The 24,336-nt window shown below is 42.7% G+C and overlaps 1 protein-coding gene across 4 annotated transcripts in view; it reads left to right on the top strand.

The window, feature by feature from the left end:
• Positions 1-24,336, top strand: part of BRF1 (BRF1 general transcription factor IIIB subunit) — a 1,219,927-nt gene that overhangs the window by 1,172,641 nt on the left and 22,950 nt on the right. For all 4 annotated transcript variants that reach the window (XM_078660299.1, XM_078660297.1, XM_078660298.1 and 1 more), the window contains one exon: positions 15,231-15,393. In XM_078660299.1, the coding sequence (XP_078516425.1) occupies positions 15,231-15,393 (163 nt within the window). The remainder of the gene's footprint in view (positions 1-15,230; positions 15,394-24,336) is intronic.

Raw genomic sequence — 24,336 nt, 5'->3', positions numbered from 1 at the left:
AAGATACATGTTCACCAGGTGCAGGTTGGGAATGTCAAATCCGAACATCATCTGGACAGAATAACGTTACCACAATATCGAAAGAGAGGTTGTTGTACATTTTCTATTTACCTAACGCTACATATACGTATTTTGGTGATATATATTTAATTTCAAGGTACATAGGTCATAGTTATGGAGTTACTCGATATTTTGTGTCTCCAAAGTTTGGTAACGGCATTCAGTTCCTTCAATATTTGGGATTCAACATTCCCTACTACAGTTGTGCCGCCACGCACCTTGAATATATGCGTCCTTCGTTTTTAATTGCTGGTTGCTATGTCTCTCTTAGACAAAGGCAGACAAAACAGAATATAGCAACATGAAATATCCTGGCAAGGGAGATCCGTGGTTGTCTTTATCTTATTTTTAGTAGGTTGCCTGACTTCCGGCGTTAGGTGTCCCTTTTCTACGTGTTTGCTCGTGCCTACACTCTGTAGATGTAGATTCACAAAGATGAAGTTGAGATCAGCACCATGAAGCAGTATCTCTAGTATCTTCGAATCGACAAGTTTTTTTTTTAACTACATTTTCTGCAAAAAAACCTCAATAGGTCTGCCTGCAACCCATTTGAAGTTGTTAGACTTCAAGTTCTGTTTCCTGCACACTATTGTCCAACACTACAGGCTTCGATGGGATATGCGATGACCAGCCCAGCGGTGTCTTGGCTGCTGTACCTGTCGCTATTTAAGCTGGTTCGAAATTCAGGATTCAGCAGGCAGGCAGCAAAAGCGCCCCCAAGACTCCGTGCCAGATGTATTATAACCGATGTTAAAGGCAACCCATTGCCCGAAGCAGAGGTAGCAAAATGTCACTTGCAAAGACCTTAACACTTGTAATAATGTGAACATTATTAGAGAGACCTTCTAAAGGTACACGCTCTGCATGTTAATTCAAACATTAGTCAATGTTGTATTGGCATTTATATAGTGCTTATTATTCTTGATGAGGCACTGAAGCACTTTCTGGCAAGTAGCATGTTTTTCCACAACCAGTGGCATAGCTGGGGTGGGGGTCCGCCCCGGGCGGACACTGTTTTTAGGGGCAGCGGGAGCTGTCTCTTTCCACTACCACCATCTCCCCAAGTCAGCCGCCACCCCCACCCTCCCGACCGCCCACAGCGCTGCACACCCCTGCCAACCCCACCCACACCCCTACCACCCATCACAGGAACAAGTTGTCCCCGTCAGCCGCCACCTATTCCCCCCTTCTTACCCACACCTTGGCAGGAAAACTTAGGGGCTGCCGCATGTGCCAGTAGGTCTAGCTACGCCACTGTCCACAACTACATATTAGCGGCGATTCCTCAGCCAAGGCACTGTCTGGAGCTCTGCACAGATGTTGGGACTCTGCGGTGTATATACCAGTAGGGAAGAGAACAGTTAACAGACAACATATTGTTCTTAATGTAATACGTTCCCTTCACAAATTACAAGAACCACTAGCAGCCCTTCGAGAGCTGCTTCTCATTAGTAACCTCTGAACATTGATGTTGGTCTCTGTGCGGTGGAAAGGACAGCTCCCATGTTTGTACGAAGTTCTTGCTGGATGAAGCACAGCACTGTGTGTCCATGTTTGTTCTGTACCTTGCATCAAGTGGTTCCCTGTCTCCTTTGCAGAAAAGAGAAGTTCCATTGTGGCAAATTACCTGCCACCAATGGCCCTGCCATCTGTCTTCCTATCCTAGTTCCCTCTTAGCTACAGATGTCTTACTTTAAAATGGGGAATAGTGTCCTTGCTGAAGGGCACTGGTGTGGATGATGAATAAATTGGTAATCATAAAATGTTCCTTTGTTCCTATAAAGTATTTAAGTGGCAGGCTTATTTTGGAGAGAAAACATTCGATTTTCAGAAGCTTTTTGATATATCGCCTTGAGAAATACATTTGAATTGTATTATTCTCGCTCATTAAAAAAAGAATCTGCATATTTGTAGAACTGTCAGCCTGAAAATTGATATGGTAATTAGCAGGAGGTCATACTATAATTAAGCTTGTGAATTAATAAAAACGGGACTTGGATTGAACTCATTTGTGCTCACTCTCCTTCCAGTAGAGGTTCAAAAATATTTTGCATATTGATGCATTTTTCCCTCTTTCTTATTCATGCGAGAGCCTGTTTTGTTTGTGGAGAGGACGGCTAAGAAATAACTCTGCCGTTTTAGATTTTCTTTGTAAGTTTCCTGCAGTCTTTGTATGTGGCCAATTTTGTTTTTGAGAAATGGAAAGGTGACGGATGTTAACTTTCCTTGTTAATCGTTTCTGTACAGCATGGATTGGCTGTGCTCTATAGCATGCAAAACATGCATGCATTTGAATATATAGCTAGCCAACGTGTAACGTGAATTAGTTTTTGCTGTACACCAATACGGCAGTGATCTTTGTATACTACTTCAGCTTTCTAGTAGGCATTGGAAAGTGTGCTTCAGCCGTTGAAGTACGAGGCCCAAAAATTCACCATGTCTCCCTTCAAAGCATTTGCCCCACCCCCTCACTTGCCTTGGGAGCCTCACACCTCAGTTCCATTTTCATCCACCCTATAGGGTTGTAGCTATGACACGATTATCTTTTTGTTCATCGTATTGTTTTTTTTTTTTTACCTTGGTTTCTGTGGGCCTGCCTCATAATTCGATGTGGTACTTTAGGACTCCCAGTGTTTACATTAGAGACTTTCTGTTAAGTAAAGCTTGCTATTAGATATAATTCCACTTTACACTTCAGTTGTATAATGTTATCATTTACCACTATGCTATGTCCTTTCCTGTTCTTTTCCAAATGTCCCGGCAAGGAGGGGCTTGAGCCTCCAAATATTGAGTTGAGAGAGCCCTCTTCCAGGTGCCCTATACAGATGAAGGTAATATATAATCCACATTTGTAAAGCGCACAATCACCCGTTAGGGTCTCTAGGCGCTGGGGGCCGTCGGGAAGATTAAGCAAGCTATTGCCCAGAGTCACATGGTGCTGGGCTAACCTGCCGCCGGAGCCGGGGATCGAACCGTGATCCCCAGATTCCAGCGTCAGTCGCCCTGGCCGCGGCGCCACACCTGACTGTCCTAATGGGAACATTACATCTTTTTCAGCAAAAGAAAGGTTGTGTGTTCTCCCTTCTGAAACAAAGGGCATTTTATGAAACTGGTAATATTTCTGCTGTTTCAGCATAACAGACCTGGCAGGTAAGAGTTCAGTCGACTAGCTCTCCTTTTGTAAGGCATCTTAATTAAGCTCATTTTGGTGTCCAGTAGCGAATACCCTTCTTATAGACTGATTGGCGAGATGCGTGTATTTGCCTCTCTCATCCTGGTTGGTCATTGTGTGCACTTGATTGTTCATACTTTGAAAACACACGTAGGTTTTTCAAAGATGGGTGGAGATGCCTTAAGATGAGCTTGCATTCTGGCGCCCGCGTTACCTCACCTAAGGAAAAAGTCAGGGGTCATACTGGTAGTCCGTCCTCCTGGCCACAAGGAATATTTGCTGGACTTATAGGAATATCCATTGACTTTTCAGGTTGTCCTTAAGAGAGTCTGTTATGCATTGTTGTTTTTGTGTAATCTGCTTTTTGAGTAAATGCATTCTTATTGACCCCAATATATTTTTAATAAGTGTTTATTTTCCTGCTGTTCATAGAGCCAGTTATTCAGGGTTCATGTTGGCAGCCATCCTGTACTGTGGCATTACCTTGATTTAATTTTGACATTAGTGATTTCGTGTTAGCCTAACTGAGTAGTTCATCTTGTATCTTGGCCATTTGCTACAGTGAGAATGATCTTCCAAAGTGTTCCTTTGCTATATTTTGTATTGTGATTGTGTCCTGTTTCTTCAATGGGGCACCTAGAAAGGTAACTCTTTCAGAAGGTGCACCTTCCCCTTCCACCAGAGCAAAGGGACCTCTGCAAGGCTCAATACAACAGGTAGAAAATGCAATATTCGGATCAAAATACAATGGTCCCTAATAGGTCTGCGTAAGGCTTAAGCTTTGAACACATTGAGTACCTGTAAACTCCCTTTCGCCCTTGAAAATGTGGCTCCTAAAGGAGAACCTGCAGGACTGGAGAGCATGTCAACCAGGATAAAGTAACAAAGCCTTTAAGTGAGAAGGAACCACAATCAAGAGGCAGACCTAGAGGGAGTAAAAAGGGGACAGAGTGGGGCTCAGATGTAAACAAATAAGAACCAGTGCAACTACTTGACTCATTGCCAGGCAGGGAACTGATGGCAACATATTCTGTTTGTGCTGCCTCCAAATACTGCGACCCAGAAGGGTAGTGACCTATAGATTGATTAGAGTTCTCAAGTGGTCTCTGTGAATAAGCATTTCTCTGTTTTCAGTTTCTTCCCCCTCTATTCCTGAGCACATATCGTCACATTAATTTACAGCCTCCATGTTGTACAAACCTGCAGGTATGTTGTACCTGAGTCCTTGTTAATAACCGGTCTCTGTGAACTGAAAGGTGTCTGTCAGTCTCCCATATGGAGTGAGATTTTCTTTTTAATAATCATCCATTGCAGTTTTCTCAGAATGGGACTAGAATGGATAAGTATATGAGACACCTCACCCAAGACGTAAGTGATTATTAATCAGCCTGTCTCTTGGTTAATATAGTTTCGTTTCTTTAAGTTAGAAAAGTCTGTTGACAAAAATGAATGTCAGGCCAAAGTCAGAGAATTATTGTGTAATCATCCGACCATCAATTCCTTATAACCTTACTGGGATTATTGTGCAGTTCTCAGTATCACAGTTGAATAGTTCTTTTATTTGACTAATATTGTGGAACTATCCGCTAAACAACACAACAGGGATGATATAATTTTTTTAAGATTCAACACTCATCACCAACTTAGTTGAGCTAGTGGACAAAGTTGGTGGTTGGCACCTTTTTTATACTGTCTTGTTGAGATTTTATACAAATTGCTCTGTGACGGTGCTCAAATAAGGCATGAGACTAGAGGTAAAATTCTTGCCCTCTTTCCATTTGCTCTGTTCTAACCAAACAACCAATCAAATCAGCTTTGTTCGGCTGGCATGCAGCTATAAAAGTTAGAAATAAAAACAATGAAGCAATATAAAACCAGAGACCAATCGTACAACTACTCTTACATGTGCAATTATAATTAATCAAATAGCCTGCGTATAACATATATAAGAAGGCCTGCTTAAAGCACTATGTACTTTAGGACAATAAAACAATTCATTAATCTGACTTTCACTCTTACAAATAAAAAAAAAATGCCTTGTAAGTTAAAAAACAGCAGCTTAGTAAGGCTGCATTGAGTATTTAGAGCTTACAGCAGCCCTTAAAAATAGGCTTTCTAAAAACGTTTCATCATCATGCAATTGTTTCAGAGAGAGTAATGACTGTGTGCAGTGCGTCATATCTCTTCTTATCATTTATAGAAGAATTAATAACTTAGAGAATGTAACTTTAAATGCTCAAAGAATAGCTCACCAGTTCCTTTTCACAGAACTCCAAATCTCGTTGTTACCCACTAGTCAAATATCTACTGTGACAGGATGTCTTAACGTATAATAGCTGGTGGAGTACTCTGACCCAACCAGTATTTTTGAGTTCATGATTTGTCATCTTTAAGGGCTAGATCATCAGAACTGTGATGTTTCTGAGATTGTCCTGACTATCATTTAGGAGGCCAGGTGGTCCTTCTGATTAAGCAGCCAAGACCCGGCTATATCTTCACCACTGCAGGCCTGCCAGGGCTTTGTTGGTAATGTCCCAAAACTTTGTCAGCATATTTTGATGTACATGGAGAAGCCAGTTTCACTTTTTATCGTTTCCTTAAGCTCTAGGTTCATTATCTTTATGCATCCTTATCCCCACGTGCTTCTGAGGCTGTGGCTGAAACTGTATTAGAATAAGATAAACACAGACATTGTGTTATAAATATGAAATATTCTGAATGTGATGTTTGGGCAAGCCGTTGACTATTTTCACATATAGGGTAAGGGTGTTTTTCATGCATTGTCCGCACATGGCTAGGTCAGTGCTTTTATATTAAATTAGTTAGATGGATATAAAAAAGTTACTAGAGATGCATTTGCCATCCTACAGTAAATAATTTCATGAAAGTCCCAAAAACGTAGTCATGTTTAAATTCTTAGACCACCTATTGTCACTAAGTTGGATTCTTTGTCCTAGACACTAAGCAGCTTTTGTGAACAAAACTGATCCGAGACATCATAAGTAAGGGTTACTCCTGGAAAAAAATAACTAGTGACAACTTTACTGAAGTCTATATTCTGAAAGAAACCGAACCGTTCCTCTTCTGAGTCTTTTATGTCAATAATGCATATATATATATATATATTCAGCTCAGGGATTCTACCTTGCTCGTTTTAGAAACCACGCACTCCAGGGGTAATTTTCTCCGATGTATCCTTATTTTATTTGCAACAGACGCGTTTCGGCGCTCCGCCTTCCTCAATGTTACAAACATTGTGAGGAGACGCCATGTTTTAACGTCAAACTTTGCGAACGTCAATGGTGGAAACAAACAAGGGACAATGATTATTCGCCATATTGGGAGCTCTTCATATTATACATCATGTTCTGCTTCAGAAACTAAAGTCTTTACGTTGTACCACTACTATGATGCATGAGGTTACGCTATAGTTTCCAGTTATGATTGCGTAAACAAAGAAATTCTTTACATGCACACTTAAATTTATGTCATGGCATTATGGTACGTAATCGTAAAAAACATGTCTACACGCCGTGTATCGGCAGTACAACAAAAACATGCACTGAGTTATTTTTTAACCCAAAACATCGACTCTGCCGCAATTAATTAATTCTACGTGCACAATTATTGTGTACCTTTTATACTGCCCCTCTAATTGGTATTTACAGTGCAGATTACTGGCAGAGACATTTTGGTATAATTACCCAGATCAGAATATTTCATTTCGCCGTGTATCGGCATGATCAAATTCCTTCCACATCCATCATGATGTTACAGTTAATTATGCCGTGGATCGGCAAACATCCCTTGGTTCAGTATTGTTTCCACAAAACTCATTTTCCCACTTACTTTGTACTTTAAATTTCAAGTTTCATAAATTCAAGGTTTACAGTACGGAAGGTTCCCTCACATTGTGTACGCTAATATCTCAATGCACACCATAATTCAACATATTAATGAATTTGTCAAATTAAATAAGGACCTTTAAAACTTCACATAACCATTGATTTCATTGTTCCTATATCATTGTTAGTCAGTATTCTATTGCAATATTGCGCACTTCCGTTTTATCTCAGTTTTTTATCTCAGTTTTTTATCTCAGTTTTTTATGTCGTAGGATTATCCACTGATGATCTCGATCATTATATAGATATTGTTTCAAAATCCAATATGAGATGCCAGTTCCTCTCCCGCATTCAATCCCCTTGGATGTTTGGTCATCAGATCTATTATATATCGTGACTCCAGTCTTCTTAACCTGTGGAGCCTATCTCCTCCTCTGGGGTTATCCGGTATATGATCCAGACCAAAGTATTGCAATTGATGTCTATTGCTGGAATGTTTCTCTTGGAAATGTCGGGCGACAGGATATGATTGATCATTTTTGTCAATAGCCCTTAAATGTTCCAAGATCCTGAGTTTCAGAGGTTTGATTGTACTCCCGATGTATGATAGTCCGCACGGGCATTTGAGACAATATACTGCATACGGGGTATTGCAGGTAAGATATTTATTGATGGTTCTAGTTATTCCTGTGTCCGGTATCTCATAACTCTTCACCCTCTTGCTGTGCGCACAAGCCTTGCACTTGTAACATGGATGAAATCCTTTCAAATCTGCAAGCGTATTGGGTTTCTTTTCTGCCTTCCTCAGGTGGCTCTGTACCAACATGTCTTTTAGAGATCTAGATTTCTTGAAGGTCACCAAAGGAAAAGCTGGAATGTCATCTTTTATGCAACTGTCGGTCTTTAGAATATGCCAATTTTTTCTGAGCATGTGTTTCAAGTAATTGGCTTCTGCCGAATATGGGGTTACCAGCCGGAATTTTCCCATTTCGGTTCCTTTACCAGTATTCAATATCTTCTTCTCTGTTAGTAGGCTGCGTCTTGGCACCAAATTAACCTTATATAATGCATTTTCTAAGGTGGCCGTGGCATAGCCTCTCAGCTTGAATCTGGCAATACACTCTGATGCTGCAATTTTGTAATCTGAGTCTCTGGTGCTGTTACGTTTGAGCCTTAGTAACTCCCCGTAGGGGATACTCTGTATTAATGCAGTAGGATGATTGCTGGTTGCATACAAAACAGAGTTACCTGCTGTGCTTTTACGAAAAAGCGATGTTTAAATCTTGTCATTCATTATGAAAACTTTCAAATCTAGATATTCTACACAGGTATTACTTATGGTCCCAGTGAAACTCAGATTTCTATCATTCTTGTTGAGAATGTCAATATATGCCCTGGCAGTAAGTACTGATCCCTGCCAGATTATAAACAAGTCGTCTATATAACGACACCATTTAACAACATGGCCTTTCTCACCATCTATTTCCAGCGACCTGGGCACCTGCTCCTCCCACCAGCCTACGAACAAGTTCGCATAGCTGGGGGCAAAGCAGGTGCCCATCGCTGTTCCAGACGTTTGTCTGTAGTAGACATCCTCAAATAAAAAAATGTTGTTACGCAAACAAAATTCCACAAAAGTCGTCAGCATCATATTGTGTTCCAAAAATCTCAGTTGTCTCTTCTTAAGATAATATTCCACTGCTGCAATGCCCTTGTCATGATTGATGCACGTATAAAGACTAGTTATGTCCAATACTAGTATTCTATAACTAGGATCCCAATTGATGTTGTCGATTTTCGATAAAAAATCTTCCGTGTCTTTTATATAGGAATCCAGTTCTTGTACTAAAGGACTAAGAAAATGGTCAATGAAATTAGAAAGATGTTCAGTTAGACTGTTTTGTGATGAGATTATGGGTCTCCCCGGAGGATCAATGCAGCTCTTATGTATTTTAGGAATGTGATAAAAAGTTGGTGTTACAGGGTTGTCGCTTCTCAAGAATAAATATTCTTCCTTGCCTAGCATATTTTTTCGATACCAACTATAAATCAGTTCATCATATCTTTGTATACTGGCTTGGTATTTTTCTTTTGAGGAGAGTTCGTAATTCTCTATGTTGGACAATTGTTTTATTGCTTCTTTACAGTAATTGTTCCTAGTCTGTAAGACGACATTCCCGCCTTTATCAGAAGGCTTAATTATCACACTTCCATCTTGCATTAAATTTAGGATCGCTTTCCTCTCATCTGAATTGATATTACTGTTGTTATTTCTCCCATTTTTCCAGATCTTTGTTCTGTATTTTAACAGATCGTTCGTCATTGCTTCCGAGAACACGTCAATCGCATCTGATGTTAGTTGTGGGTTAAAGTGAGATCTAGGTTTATAACCGCTCTCCTCTCTTTGTTGTTCAATACCTAATGCTGCTGCTCTTATTGCTGCCTCATCTGTAGGTAAAGGGAGCTGACTTGTGTGTTCTTCGAGTGCTAGACTTTGCAAGATCTCGACTGCTGGTAGGTCATGTCCTCTTAGTGCATCAGTGGCTGTTGCTCTCATCGGTGTCCCAATAGCGCTTGTTAGATTAGATCTGGTCTTAAAGTACTTGTGAAGTTTCAATTTACGGACGAAATTGAACAGGTTAATACGCGTTTGCGTATACTCCAAATGGCTAGTTGGGCAGAAACTAAGGCCCAGGCTGAGGACTCTAGTTTCGATGTTAGTTAGAATTCTAGGTGTTAGGTTTATTACTGTGATGTCCTCAATTTGTGGCTGGTATTCAGTCATTTCTTGCGGTTCACCCAATTCGATCTCTTGGGTCTTCCGCGTCCCCTTCCTCTTGGGGCCCCCGCCTCCTCTTCTAGTTTTTCTTCTTCTCGTTCTGGGGGTTTGTTCTTGCCACCTCGGAGCCATGCCTGTTTGATTACTTGAAATTCGCCCTGAAAAGGTGTCATTGTTGTCGTTCTTGCTTGGCTTCTATCCCTTATCCCAGTGTCATCTGCGGATTCATTTTCAGTTGCACTTGATTCTGAAGTTTCTTCCCTTCTTGTGGCATCGTGACCACTTTTCTTATTTAGTTCTTTTCTAGGTGCGTCGAATTTACGTGCAAACGTCAGAATCCTCCCTTGGGAATAGTCACGCTCATCGCGGTCAAATTTTTCCTGTTTCCGCGTCTTTATCTTCTGTTCGTATTTGCCAAGTCTTATTTTCATCTGTGTCCTTATATTTTCTATAGTTTCCTTACTTTCCTCCAATTTGGATAGTTCCTCTTCCATAGTTTTTATCTCCGCCAGCGCCTTTTCACGGTCACTCCAAGCATACTTTATTAGAAGACCAAGGGTGCCCTTGCAGTAATGAGACGTAAGTTCCTCCCAATCCGTGAGCAATTGTGGATCAGGGTTCTCATACGATGGAACCGTATATACTCTCAGGCCCCTTGGTACCATCTGTTCATCAAAATAATGCTGTAGACTCGTTGCCTCCCACCACTTTCTAACCTCTCTTTCATACAGTCTCTCCAAAGCGGTTAGGAGGTCAGTCAGTTTGCTCGGCGTGGTCGGCTTGGAGGTCGGTACACCTTCCTTATGTTTCTTGAACATTCCTTTAACGGCTTCATGCCGTGACGCTTCGTTGAACATAGCGCCATCCATTATACTGAATTGCGTTTACTTCGTAAACATTTAGAGTTCTTTTACCCCTTAGTCTTGCCCAGTATGCTTTTCAAAATCAAGAGAACACGTTGTCTGCTCACCGCCGTGTGGTCCGTTTGCAGTCCTTCAGCTGAAGTGCTGCTCCAGTCTGGACAGCTGCGGTAGAGTCGGTGTAATCCCTTCTTCAATAGCGTGGCGGTGCTCCCAAGTTTAAATTCGTGCTCAACTCCTGCAGAATTCGGGAGCACTCACAGACGGGTGCGTGTTGCGGTTGCAGGTCCCGCAAAATATTCAGCTCAGGGTTTCTACCCTGCTCGTTTTAGAAACCACGCACTCCAGGGGTAATTTTCTCCGATGTATCTTTATTTTATTTGCAACAGACGCGTTTCGGCGCTCCGCCTTCCTCAATGTTACAAACATTGTGAGGAGACGCCATGTTTTAACGTCAAACTTTGCGAACGTCAATGGTGGAAACAAACAAGAGACTATGATTATTCGCCATATTGGGAGCTCTTCATATTATACATCATGTTCTGCTTCAGAAACTAAAGTCTTTACGTTGTACCACTACTATGATGCATGAGGTTACGCTATAGTTTCCAGTTATGATTGCGTAAACAAAGAAATTCTTTACATGCACACTTAAATTTATGTCATGGCATTATGGTACGTAATCGTAAAAAACATGTCTACACGCCGTGTATCGGCAGTACAACAAAAACATGCACTGAGTTATTTTTTAACCTAAAACATCGACTCTGCCACAATTAATTAATTCTACGTGCACAATTATTGTGTACCTTTTATGCTGCCCCTCTAATTGGTATTTACAGTGCAGATTACTGGCAGAGACATTTTGGTATAATTACCCAGATCAGAATATTTCAATTCTGCAGGAGTTGAGCGCGAATATATATATATATATATATATATATATATATATATATATATATATATATAATTTTTTTTTTTTTTTTTTTAAATCAGCGGTACATCACCGAAAATCCCTTTGGTAAAACCTTTCTCATCAACTTGAATTTTTCAATGGGGAAGGCATGCGACAGTTAGTTAAGAGCTGGGAGAGAAACACTCCCATCCTGTACCCTTTTGCCTCTCGAAACCAACCGCACAGTCAAACGGAAGAACAGAGAATACACATCACAATTGTTATTTCAAGTTTTGAGAGAAAAAGCAAACAGTTTCTTCAGCTACAAAGAAAAATTACTCGAATTGTGTAATCAATAAAGAATTGTTTAACTCACCTTTTTTAAAAAATGGTGAAGATTTACACCTGCCCTTTTGTCAGTAGGTTTCATTAAAGTTTGATGAGGGTAAATTTCCGTTATGATGGCGTAAAGTCACGTAATTTTGTGTTGAAATTGCCGAGATAACTCCATGTGGCAAAATGTTAGCGCAGGAAAAGCTCTTATGCGGCACTTGCGCTTGCTGTATCATTTTTTTAGCACATAATACCCAAAATGGACATGAAGCAGCATTTTGTGCTCAAATATAAAGGTAAAAACTTTTTTTGCATTTTGTGTAATTTTTGTGTCAAAATTATTGTAATGCAAATTGTGCGAATTTCACACACTTCTACATTAAAACTGGCTTCTGAGGTAGTGAGCCTGGTCTTTGGGTGGAGGAGAGAGACTAATAATATGTCTATCATTCTAGGTGAAAAGCCAAGCAAAAGGCAACTAAGATCCACTGCTGAGGCATATAGAGACAATCAAGGAGAGGCGTTAGATTTGGCTCAGTGTGCCAGAAGTGATTTATTTGTGGGGGCAATGCTCAGAAGAATTTCAATGTTTCCTATCCTTTAAAAAGGGAGTTGTTTTTAAAAGGGTCATGTGGTTTTGTTTTGGGGTATTTTAATATTTGAACATTGTGAGGTTTTGTAGTGTACTAATACTTGTCACTGTTCAACGCTGTTGCGCGTGGTTTTAAGAGAAAAAATCTCTTCTGATACTACTTTACACTGCAGCTGGATCTCCTGGTATTGATTTCTTTTGGCAACTGTAGCCTACACAAGTTAACACATTTACTGACAGTAACAACTTGCATTTCGACTTTCTTGGTAGTCCAATAAAGCGGAAAATACTTTAAACTTTTCTCAGAACTCTAGAAACGAACATGAGGAAAGACTGGTTGAGTCTGTAAACGTCATAGTTGCTATAAATCAAAATCTAGACTAGTATGTATTCTAATCCATGAATGCAAGATACTGCTGGAAAAAGAACACTTAGATGGTTGATTCCTTGTTTTGAAACTTGAATACTCAAATACCAGTGTTAGTAATTACTATATATTTTCTGAATCAAATTAAAAATGTGGTACACACAAGGCAGATCATCATAAAAAATATTACGCATTACATAAACATGAATGTGGGTGTTAAGGTTAGCAACATCACAGAGCCTAGTGAGTGTTTTGGGATCTGGTGCACCCTACTTCCAGGAATTTCACATTGCTTCACCATTCAGGAAGGCGTTCTCCTGAATTGTCTTTGTTTCAGTCTCCAAGTGTTTTCACAGTAAAGCTTCTGCTGTCAAGATTTGACTGAAAAAATGTATTAGATCATACTCTCCACTAAGATAGTCAGTCTCTGGAGGTTAAATCTAACCTTGGGAAAAATCACAAAGATAAGATTGATCAGATTTGTTCAATGATAAGGCCTCTAAAGAGACTGTGTCAATAAATACAACATTTTTAAAGGAAATCATGTGAAAAGTGAGTGGTCATGGTTATGGTAAGTCTTAAGTGAGAACTCCGCTCACAAGAAACGATTTTGATTAAATTAAGAGGTTGGAGAATCAATGACACAAGATGTATGTTGAACTGTTTACCTCTGCTACTTTTCAAGTATAGCAGCTTATGCAAAGGGATGTGAACTATAAAATACAAGCTGATCCCTCACTTAGGTTGCAATACAAGGTTCTGGGACTGAAGTGACTGGTGTAGCAAATTGTTGTCCTTGAATTTAAAGAATGGATGCAAAGAAAGTGATCCTTTGAGGGTGTAGAAGTAGGGGATCACCGTGAATGATATCAAGGCTAATGACTTGTATTGTAACTGTTTATTTGTTTCTAAAAAATCCGGTATTGGTATAATCCAAAGTGCACAGACCTATAATATGTTCTTCGACCTTCGATTTTATTTTAGAAGTGAGGTGAAAAGAGTTGTGTTTGGTGCATAACAGTTCTCAACAATCTAATGTTTAATAAGCCTTCCAGCAACGGCCAAAGGAATGTTGTTGGGGTGTTTTTTCCATGATTTCAGCTGAGTTTTCCTTGCAATTCTGTTTTGCCTTCCTTTGGGGAGTCTTAATATGCAGAAAAAGTAAGCATGCAGGATTTCAAATGATCAAGGTGTATGCTAGATGAATCTTGTGTAAATGGATCAATCTGGTTCTGATTTTGACCACTCTTCTGTATGCCATTGTTTGATTGACAGAATCCTTCAAACGTGTGTGCTGTTGATAAAGCTGGGTTGGAAATCATTTGCAGTGTACTGTATTGAATGCTTTGATCCTCCTCAGTTTTCACACCATGTTATGATTCATTTCTTGTGGAACCCTGGGATAAGAGAATTGCTCTTATTCCAAGAAGACCTAAGCGTCATACTAGGCTAAGATGACACACCCATTTGTCACATTTTGCATTTTATGGTCTATTATTAATAATAGGTCCCTGTCTTTGTTTCTGCAGAAAGCAAGTCTTGGTCTGTTTTGAGATTGAGCTATCATGCACTTAATTCAAAACACTATTGTACCTAGTTCACAGTTTTTTTTGTTTACCTACGTGGTTGAAGAGTGCTCTATTCGCATCATTTCCATGCATAAACACAATCAAAACACATAGTGGTTGGAGATCTTGCATTTATGGTCAAGGGAAAGAAGCCTTTGTTCAGTGTGTTTGAAGCAAAAGACTTACAGAAAGCATCCAATTGACATACTAAGTGTTCAGAATATTTGTTTGTTTACAATTGTCAATAGCAGGTGTGTACTTGGTATAACATCTGGGGTGTTCAACACAGATCCAGAGGGACCGGAGTGATGCAATATCTTCAGGATAATTATTGCAAATGTAAATGAGATCCATTTAGATTCAAGTGTGTATGTTTATCATGTGTTGATATTCAGAATATCTGACATGGTTCAATTCTGCGTAGGCAGCCCTGAATTACTGGTCTGACCCAGTAACAATTCTGAAAGAAATTGAAGCCCACCTCTTTTGAGAACACTGCCACTTTACTCAGTAGGAGCCTACATGTCTTCTGCCTGATGATTACAAATGATCATGAATCAGCTAGGTTCATGCTATACAAATGCTGTACATTCATACACACAACCAGGTCAAGGTGCTGTGTTGTCGGTGCTCAAGCCATTATATAATTTAATGTGCCTCTCCCTTTCAGTTGATTGTTTTTCATGATGTAACAGTGTAAAAGTTTAAAAGAATATCAAGCTTGGAGCATAGATCATGCAATGTGTCAAATGTTTCCAGGATGCACCAAACGCCAAGCCGGCAACTCCAGAAGATGCAAAGCCTACTAATGTAGTTGTGGAGAGTGGCCCAGTAGCATACAGCCATGAAGATGACATTGAAGAAGAAGAGGAGGAGGAAGATGAGCACTGCATGAGCGCACTTCAGTTGATGGGGGGAGCTGGTAAGTTGTAGAGTTTTTTCCTAGCCTCTCTCACCCATATGGTATAAATCCAATGTAGCATCCTTGCCTTTCATGAGCACACCATTGCTGGCTGTCATATTAAATATGTGTTTTCCTTTATCTTTAAATTCCCAAAAAGAAATACAGAGTGCTAGTTATTACTTAACGTTTTGAAAAAGAAATTGCACATGGCATACATTACCCCATAGTGGGAACAACTTGGGCGTTTTGAAGTGGTTTCAGACAACAAAGGCATAATATTGTTGAGAGCCTACTTTTAGCAAACATTATCAAAGCCGATGGGCTCAACCTTTTGGGTTTAACAGTGCTTTGTTTTGCGCATACTGTTCAGCCCTGGAAAATAGAAAAAAATATACTTTACAGATGCTGAATGTTTGTCAGAGGTTGAAAGTGATCCGATTGTCCTTGAACTTTACTCTGACCTTGATAGAATCCTCCTTGGAGTACAAGTTAATAGGTGTCCACTAGCAGTTGTTGTTAAGGAAGATATAAATAGCTTTCTATAACCAGAACCGCCTCCTACCATATTTAAACTTGGCTTTGATACTAAATCTGGGTCAGCAAGAACAGTTGACTCGGTAAGACAAAGGTGAGCAATCTAGTTTTAGTAATCCTTATTCCAACTCTGTACCCGGAGGCCTGACAGTATCCGAAACTTGCAATTGGCTGTGAACCTTTATCGGAAAATGATTATAATTGGGTCTGAACAACACTAAATCACTGAATTCATAATTTTCTACCTCTTTATAAATCTCTTACTAACAGATAAAGCTCTTTATGTGGGCCTCTGTGAGCTTTTTTTTTAAAAAGGTGAGGGGGTAAAACATCTAAAGCAATGTCCTTTTTAGGGCTGGACGTAAGTCCCACGAAGTGGGCGTGGCTTAAGAGTCCTTTTCTGAGGGCTTCGAAAATCTAACCTACGAATTCCAGAGAAGCTCGTGATTTTTGCTCGTTATTTATGGCAGCTGCATGGCAATTGGGCCTCGCATGCCTGTGTTTTTACAAGCCAGCACGCAATAGGCCATAGGCGGTAGTTGCTCCGCCTCGTGCATATTCCGGGCGGACACGCGCAGCAGAAGGCCATATTTCTTCAATTACCAGCCGTCAGGGGCCGCGGTAATTGAAGACAGATGCTGGGCGCACGTTCACCATTCTTTGCTGTCTGCTCTACGAAGCTATTCCACTTCGTGTCGCTCGCGCACTGAGACCTTGTTTTTTACTCAATTTCATGGAGCTCTCTCCCTGTCAGCGCATCTTCTCTCGGCCGCGATAATTCAAAAGATATGCCTGCAGTGGCGCGCGCGCCCGAGGTTTTCCTTGAAATATGGCTGCCCCGAGGCTGAGCACAAACACCAGTTTCGGCGGGATGTGTACGTGTGGGTGCCCTTTGGCTGTGAGACATGAAAACGCGTTATTGTATGTTAACATGTAGTTACAGAGAGCAGCAGCTTCTTGGCGCTGCAGACACAGAAACAACAGACGCGAGCACACAGAGTGGGCATTCACTCTAACAGATATGAAAGGGCGCACAGACCAGCGTGGAGACTGCAGGCGCAGAGGGGAGTGGGCAGGGGGGGCTGTTTGGTACGGGAAGGGCCGCGGGCTGGACGAAGAGCGCACTGTACACACACAGATGGGCACCGAACAAGGGCAAAGAACCCTGCACACAACTAAGAAACGAAAACCGGGATGGCGCTCCTTTTAGGGCACCGGATTGTAGTGCGTCTCCCCTCCTTCCAGAGGATGGAAACTTTATCGATGTGCTGTCACAGCAGCCTTTCCCCCTCTCTCTGTCGTGACTATCAAGTGACACCGCCACTCGCAGTGCACCCGTGATATTTAAATGTGGTCGTCGTTAAAGTCAGAAAAGGAAGCACGCGACGCGGGTCTGTCCAGAGTCAACAGGTCACAGCTTCCGTCCCGGGAGACTGAGCTCAGCATTGAAGCCTTCCTGATGGATAAAAGGAGTTCCACGTACTTGTTCGGTACCAACATTTCATTCAAGCGTCCGTTCAGTGTGTGGTGTGTGCTTGTAGTTCGGTGCAAATGGGCTGTAACAGAGTGCTTGAGTGTTTGAGTGCAGAGTGTTAGAGTGCAGAGTGTTTGAGTGCAGAGTGTTTGAGTGCAGAGTGTTTGAGTGCAGAGTGTTTGAGTGCAGAGTGTTTGAGTGCAGAGTGTTTGAGTGCAGAGTGTTTGAGTGCAGAGTGTTTGAGTGCAGAGTGTTTGAGTGCAGAGTGTTTGAGTGCAGAGTGTTTGAGTGCAGAGTGTTTGAGTGCAGAGTGTTTGAGTGCAGAGTGTTTGAGTGCAGAGTGTTTGAGTGCAGAGTGTTTGAGTGCAGAGTGCAGAGTGTTTGAGTGCAGAGTGTTTGAGTGCAGAGTGTTTGAGTGCAGAGTGTTTGAGTGCAGAGTGTTTGAGTGTGTGCAGAGTGTGTGCAGTGTTTGAGTGCAGAGTGTGTGCAGTGTTTGAGTGCAGAGTGTGTGCAGTGTTTGAGTGCAGAGTGTGTGCAGTGTTTGAGTGCAGAGTGTGTGCAGTGTTTGAGTGCAGAGTGTGTGCAGTGTTTGAGTGCAGAGTGTGTGCAGTGTTTGAGTGCAGAGTGTGTGCAGAGTGTTTGAGTGCAGAGTGTGTGCAGAGTGTTTGAGTGCAGAGTGTGTGCAGAGTGTTTGAGTGCAGAGTGTGTGCAGAGTGTTTGAGTGCAGAGTGTGTGCAGAGTGTTTGAGTGCAGAGTGTGTGCAGAGTGTTTGAGTGCAGAGTGTGTGCAGAGTGTTTGAGTGCAGAGTGTGTGCAGAGTGTGTGTGTGCAGAGTGTGTGCAGAGTGTGTGTGTGCAGAGTGTGTGCAGAGTGTGTGTGTGCAGAGTGTGTGCAGAGTGTGTGTGTGCAGAGTGTGTGCAGAGTGTTTGAGTGCAGAGTGTGTGCAGAGTGTTTGAGTGCAGAGTGTGTGCAGAGTGTTTGAGTGCAGAGTGTGTGCAGAGTGTTTGAGTGCAGAGTGTGTGCAGAGTGTTTGAGTGCAGAGTGTGTGCAGAGTGTTTGAGTGCAGAGTGTGTGCAGAGTGTTTGAGTGCAGAGTGTGTGCAGAGTGTGAGCGCAGAGTGTGTGCAGAGAGTGAGCGCAGAGTGAGTGCGAATGCAGAGAGATTGAGCGCAGAGTGAGTGCGAATGCAGAGAGATTGAGCGCAGAGTGAGTGCGAACACCAGTTTCGGCGGGATGTGTACGTGTGGGTGCCCTTTGGCTGTGAGACATGAAAACGCGTTATTGTATGTTAACATGTAGTTACGGAGAGCAGCAGCTTCTTGGCGCTGCAGACACAGAAACAACAGACGCGAGCCCACAGAGTGGGCATTCACTCTAACAGATATGAAAGGGCGCACAGACCAGCGTGGAGACTGCAGGCGCAGAGGGGAGTGGGCAGGGGGGGCTGTTTGGTACGGGAAGGGCCGCGGGCTGGACGAAGAGCGCACTGTACACACACAGATGGGCACCGAACAAGGGCAAAGAACCCTGCACACAACTAAGAAACGAAAACCGGGATGGCGCTCCTTTTAGGGCACCGGATTGTAGTGCGTCTCCCCTCCTTCCAGAGGATGGAAACTTTATCGATGTGCTGTCACAGCAGCCTTTCCCCCTCTCTCTGTCGTGACTATCAAGTGACACCGCCACTCGCAGTGCACCCGTGATATTTAAATGTGGTCGTCGTTAAAGTCAGAAAAGGAAGCACGCGACGCGGGTCTGTCCAGAGTCAACAGGTCACAGCTTCCGTCCCGGGAGACTGAGCTCAGCATTGAAGCCTTCCTGATGGATAAAAGGAGTTCCACGTACTTGTTCGGTACCAACATTTCATTCAAGCGTCCGTTCAGTGTGTGGTGTGTGCTTGTAGTTCGGTGCAAATGGGCTGTAACAGAGTGCAGAGTGTTTGAGTGCAGAGTGTTTGAGTGCAGAGTGTTTGAGTGCAGAGTGTTTGAGTGCAGAGTGTTTGAGTGCAGAGTGTTTGAGTGCAGAGTGTTTGAGTGCAGAGTGTTTGAGTGCAGAGTGTTTGAGTGCAGAGTGTTTGAGTGCAGAGTGTTTGAGTGCAGAGTGTTTGAGTGCAGAGTGTTTGAGTGCAGAGTGTTTGAGTGCAGAGTGTTTGAGTGCAGAGTGTTTGAGTGCAGAGTGTTTGAGTGCAGAGTGTTTGAGTGCAGAGTGTTTGAGTGCAGAGTGTTTGAGTGCAGAGTGCGTGCAGAGTGTGTGCAGTGTTTGAGTGCAGAGTGTGTGCAGTGTTTGAGTGCAGAGTGTGTGCAGTGTTTGAGTGCAGAGTGTGTGCAGTGTTTGAGTGCAGAGTGTGTGCAGAGTGTTTGAGTGCAGAGTGTGTGCAGAGTGTTTGAGTGCAGAGTGTGTGCAGAGTGTTTGAGTGCAGAGTGTGTGCAGAGTGTTTGAGTGCAGAGTGTGTGCAGAGTGTTTGAGTGCAGAGTGTGTGCAGAGTGTTTGAGTGCAGAGTGTGTGCAGAGTGTTTGAGTGCAGAGTGTGTGCAGAGTGTGTGTGTGCAGAGTGTGTGCAGAGTGTGTGTGTGCAGAGTGTGTGCAGAGTGTGTGTGTGCAGAGTGTGTGCAGAGTGTGTGTGTGCAGAGTGTGTGCAGAGTGTTTGAGTGCAGAGTGTGTGCAGAGTGTTTGAGTGCAGAGTGTGTGCAGAGTGTTTGAGTGCAGAGTGTGTGCAGAGTGTTTGAGTGCAGAGTGTGTGCAGAGTGTTTGAGTGCAGAGTGTGTGCAGAGTGTTTGAGTGCAGAGTGTGTGCAGAGTGTTTGAGTGCAGAGTGTGTGCAGAGTGTTTGAGTGCAGAGTGTGTGCAGAGTGTGAGCGCAGAGTGTGTGCAGAGTGTGAGCGCAGAGTGAGTGCGAATGCAGAGAGATTGAGCGCAGAGTGAGTGCGAATGCAGAGAGATTGAGCGCAGAGTGAGTGCGAATGCAGAGAGATTGAGCGCAGAGTGAGTGCAAATGCAGAGAGATTGAGCGCAGAGTGAGTGCGAATGCAGAGAGATTGAGCGCAGAGTGAGTGCGAATGCAGAGAGATTGAGCGCAGAGTGAGTGCGAATGCAGAGAGATTGACTGCAGAGTGAGTGCGAATGCAGAGAGATTGACTGCAGAGTGAGCGCAGAGTGCGAGCGAATGCAGAGTGATCGCCTGCAGAGTGATCGCCTGCAGAGTGATCGCCTGCAGAGTGATCGCCTGCAGAGTGATCGCCTGCAGAGTGATCGCCTGCAGAGTGATCGCCTGCAGAGTGATCGCCTGCAGAGTGATCGCCTGCAGAGTGATCGCCTGCAGAGTGATCGCCTGCAGAGTGATCGCCTGCAGAGTGATCGCCTGCAGAGTGATCGCCTGCAGAGTGATCGCCTGCAGAGTGATCGCCTGCAGAGTGATCGCCTGCAGAGTGTGTGCAGATGCAGAGAGATTGAGTGCAGAGTGAGTGCGAGTGCAGAGTGAGTGCAGAGTGAGTGTGACTGCAGAGTGACAGTGTGCAAGGTAAACAGTGTGTAAGTGTGCAGGATGAACAGTGTAAACTATGCAGGGTGAACAGTGTAAACTATGCAGGGTGAACAGTGTAAACTATGCAGGGTGAACAGTGTAAACTATGCAGGGTGAACAGTGTAAACTATGCAGGGTGAACAGTGTAAACTATGCAGGGTGAACAGTGTATGAGTGTGTAGGGGCACTGTGTGAGTGCAGGAGACGAACACTCAAACTAAGTCCACCACACACATCCATAAGACACACACGAAACACCACACCACACACACCCCAGCCTCTCACCACCACACACTCATCACCACTCACCACCACACACTCACCACCGCACACTCACCACCGCACACTCACCACCGCACACTCACCACCACAGACTCACCACCACACACTCACCACCACACACTCACCACCACACACTCACCACCACACACTCACCACTACACACTCACCACTACACACTCACCACTACACACACACCACTACACACACAACCATACACCACCAGCCGTCAGTGCATGCTTGCACCAGGCGCAAACACCACCAGCCATCAATGTACGCTTTCATCAAACACAAACACCACCAGGCATCAGTGCAAGCTTCCACCACGCACACAACACTAAATGTCAGTGCATGCTTTCACCAAACATACACACACACACCACCAGCCATCAGTGCACACTTTCACCAGTCACACACAACACCAGCCGTCAGTGCATGCGTTCACTAGGTGCACTCGCCACCAGCTGTCAGTGCACCCTTTCACCAAGCACGCACACCAACAGCCATCAGTGCACAATTTCTACAGGCACACACACCACCACCCATCAGTGAACACATCAATTGTTAACGCATCCACAATTAACTATTGTAGCAATCGCAATATGGTGCCCTTTACTTTTAAACATATTCATATAAAGCGCAGCATGCCACCATTCCTACTATTCCAATCCAACACACATTTTCCACTACACACCACATGCATACACTCCATAACACATGGCTAAAAGACATTGCCATTTACAATTCCATTAGCTCTAACTCAAAAAAATCCGAGACCTATTGCATTTCTAATGCTTGTTATTGACATGTTTTCGCTTGTTGTTTTATAATAGGCTCGAGATAAGGTTCTGATAGGTCAAGAACCAGTCTCCTTAGAGTAATCATTAATTGTGGTCCTCAGTGCCACCATTAATTGTGGTCCTCAGTGCTTGTCATTCTGTACATCATCATAGACAAGCACTTTTTATTACCTCACTGCCACTCGAACACCATTTTCTGAAAGCCGGGAGCAGCAGAACCCCTCCAGCATCCAGTCTTTAATTTTCTTTAATTTCTATATGAAGATATTTTGGGGAAATCATTTTGGCTCAATTAAGAAAGGGTTGTCAATGAAGATCTGCATCCTGTCTTCCTGGGGAAAGAGGTTATCGAGAATTGTCCTGGTCTCTAAATGTGTATAGTGAAATACACAGCACAGTAAGCAAAGGCAGTATTTTTTTTATCACCTTCTTGACCTTCCATCTTCTCCTAATATTATTAAGGGCAACAGTAGCATGGGCATACTTGAAGACCAAGTTGTGGTCCCACTTTTGTACGCGTTCTTATTTGTCTTTGTTCCATACCATGGCTTAGGTAAGATTTAGAGTGAGTGAATGAACCTACTTTTACGATCAAGAAGGGTGTAAAAATGCATTTTATTTTACCCTTTCTCTTCATTCTATTAAATAATGGAAATATTTCTTGTTTCAATGAATGAATAGTCGATGATGCCAACTAAACCTAGAAACAATAAGATAACATCTCCATCTGAATCATGGTTTAATGAGGAACTTAGGTTAGCTAAGCAATTATGCAGAAGATCTGAAAGAAGTTGGAGACAAAACTATAGCAGAGAGGATAGTTTCTTACATTGAGAAACTACAGCACTATCAAAAACTCCTGACCCAAACTAAATCGGATTTTTAAATAAATAAGATCAATTCAACTCTTAATACCCCGAAGGAGCTTTTTTCAACGGTGATTAAACTTAGTAATCCTTCCTCAGCTAGCAGTAAAAACATTGATGCATCGTTTTGCAATAATCTAGCGAGTTTCTTTAAAACAAAGGTGGAATAAATCTTTAATTTCTTAATCACTACCGTTAACCCTGGGTTGTTTTGCTCACCTCTCAGTCCACAGCCTGAGGATCTAATTGCAGCTGACAGAGGAATGGCCTCACTAAACTCAGATCCATCAAAATCTTGCCAACCCCATGAACACACGTTTTCTGCTTTCTCAGCCCTATCCTTAGATCAAGTGGTCATTCAGTTTAAGCAAATTAAGTCAGGGTCACCTCTAGACCTGTGTCCGCCCATAATTCTCCAAAGAGCTTTAAGCATAGTGCCCAGTTCTCTTCTAGGCATTTTTAATGGCCTGCTGCATTCAGGATACTTCCCTAAAATGTGGAAAGTAGCCTCGATTCTTCCACCACTAAAAAAGGCCAACCTGAACTCTGACTGCAATAGCAACTATAAGCCAATATCTTGTCTCCCCTTCCCGGCCAAATTGATTGAGAAAGCTCTGAACATTGAACTTTTACTTTATATCCAGGAACATGATCTACTGGATTCCTCTCAGTTTGGCTTTAGAGGTCAACACAGCACGGAGACTGCTCTGATTACAGCTGCAGAGTATGTCAGAACAACATTAGATCAAGGTGGGAACGCTGCCCTAATTTGACTCTATCTCCCGGCAGCGTTTGACACCGTAAACCATCAATTGTTGATCAAGCGGCTGCAAGAAATAAGGGTAGGTGAGACTGCACTCAAACTACTCTGTTCTTTTTTGACAGAGAGATCACAGTTTGTGGAGTGTAACGGCTACAGATCAATCCCTTTTATTCTTCCACGTGGGGTTCCTCAGGGGTCATCTTTGAGCCCCACCCTTTTTAATCTGTACTTGACACCGCTAGCCACATTAATAAAAGATCTTGGGTTTTCTGTCGTCTCTTATGTAGACGACACTCAGATTGTGGTGTCAGTCACAGAAAATATCACTAACACAGCTTTTCGTTTCCACGACTACATGCGGCAGATCGACAAATGGATGTCCTCCAATTGTCTGAGGTTGAACTCCGACAAAACAGAGGTGCTTCTATTTGGCAACAACCCACTGTTCTGGGGCCCCTGTTGGTGGCAACAGGAAATGGGTCCAACTCCCGCTCCTGTGGCAAAAGTGAAAATTCTGGGCATCCATTTTGATGGGAGACTTTCCTTTGTGGGACATGCGAATGCAGTACCTTATTCCTGTTTTTCATCTTTAAATCTCTCAGGAAGATTTTTCATTGTATCCCTCTGCACCTTCTCAAAGCTGTGATCACTGTTTTGTCTTTTCCAAAATCGATTACTGTAGCAGGCTCTTTTTGTCCGCACACAAGAAAGCTTTAGATACACTGCAAC

The sequence above is a fragment of the Lissotriton helveticus genome, chromosome 9 (genome assembly GCF_964261635.1).
Source record: "Lissotriton helveticus chromosome 9, aLisHel1.1, whole genome shotgun sequence".
Lineage (NCBI taxonomy): Eukaryota > Metazoa > Chordata > Amphibia > Caudata > Salamandridae > Lissotriton > Lissotriton helveticus.
Note: the sequence above shows the minus strand (reverse complement) of the source record. Positions and strands in the feature narration are given on the sequence as shown.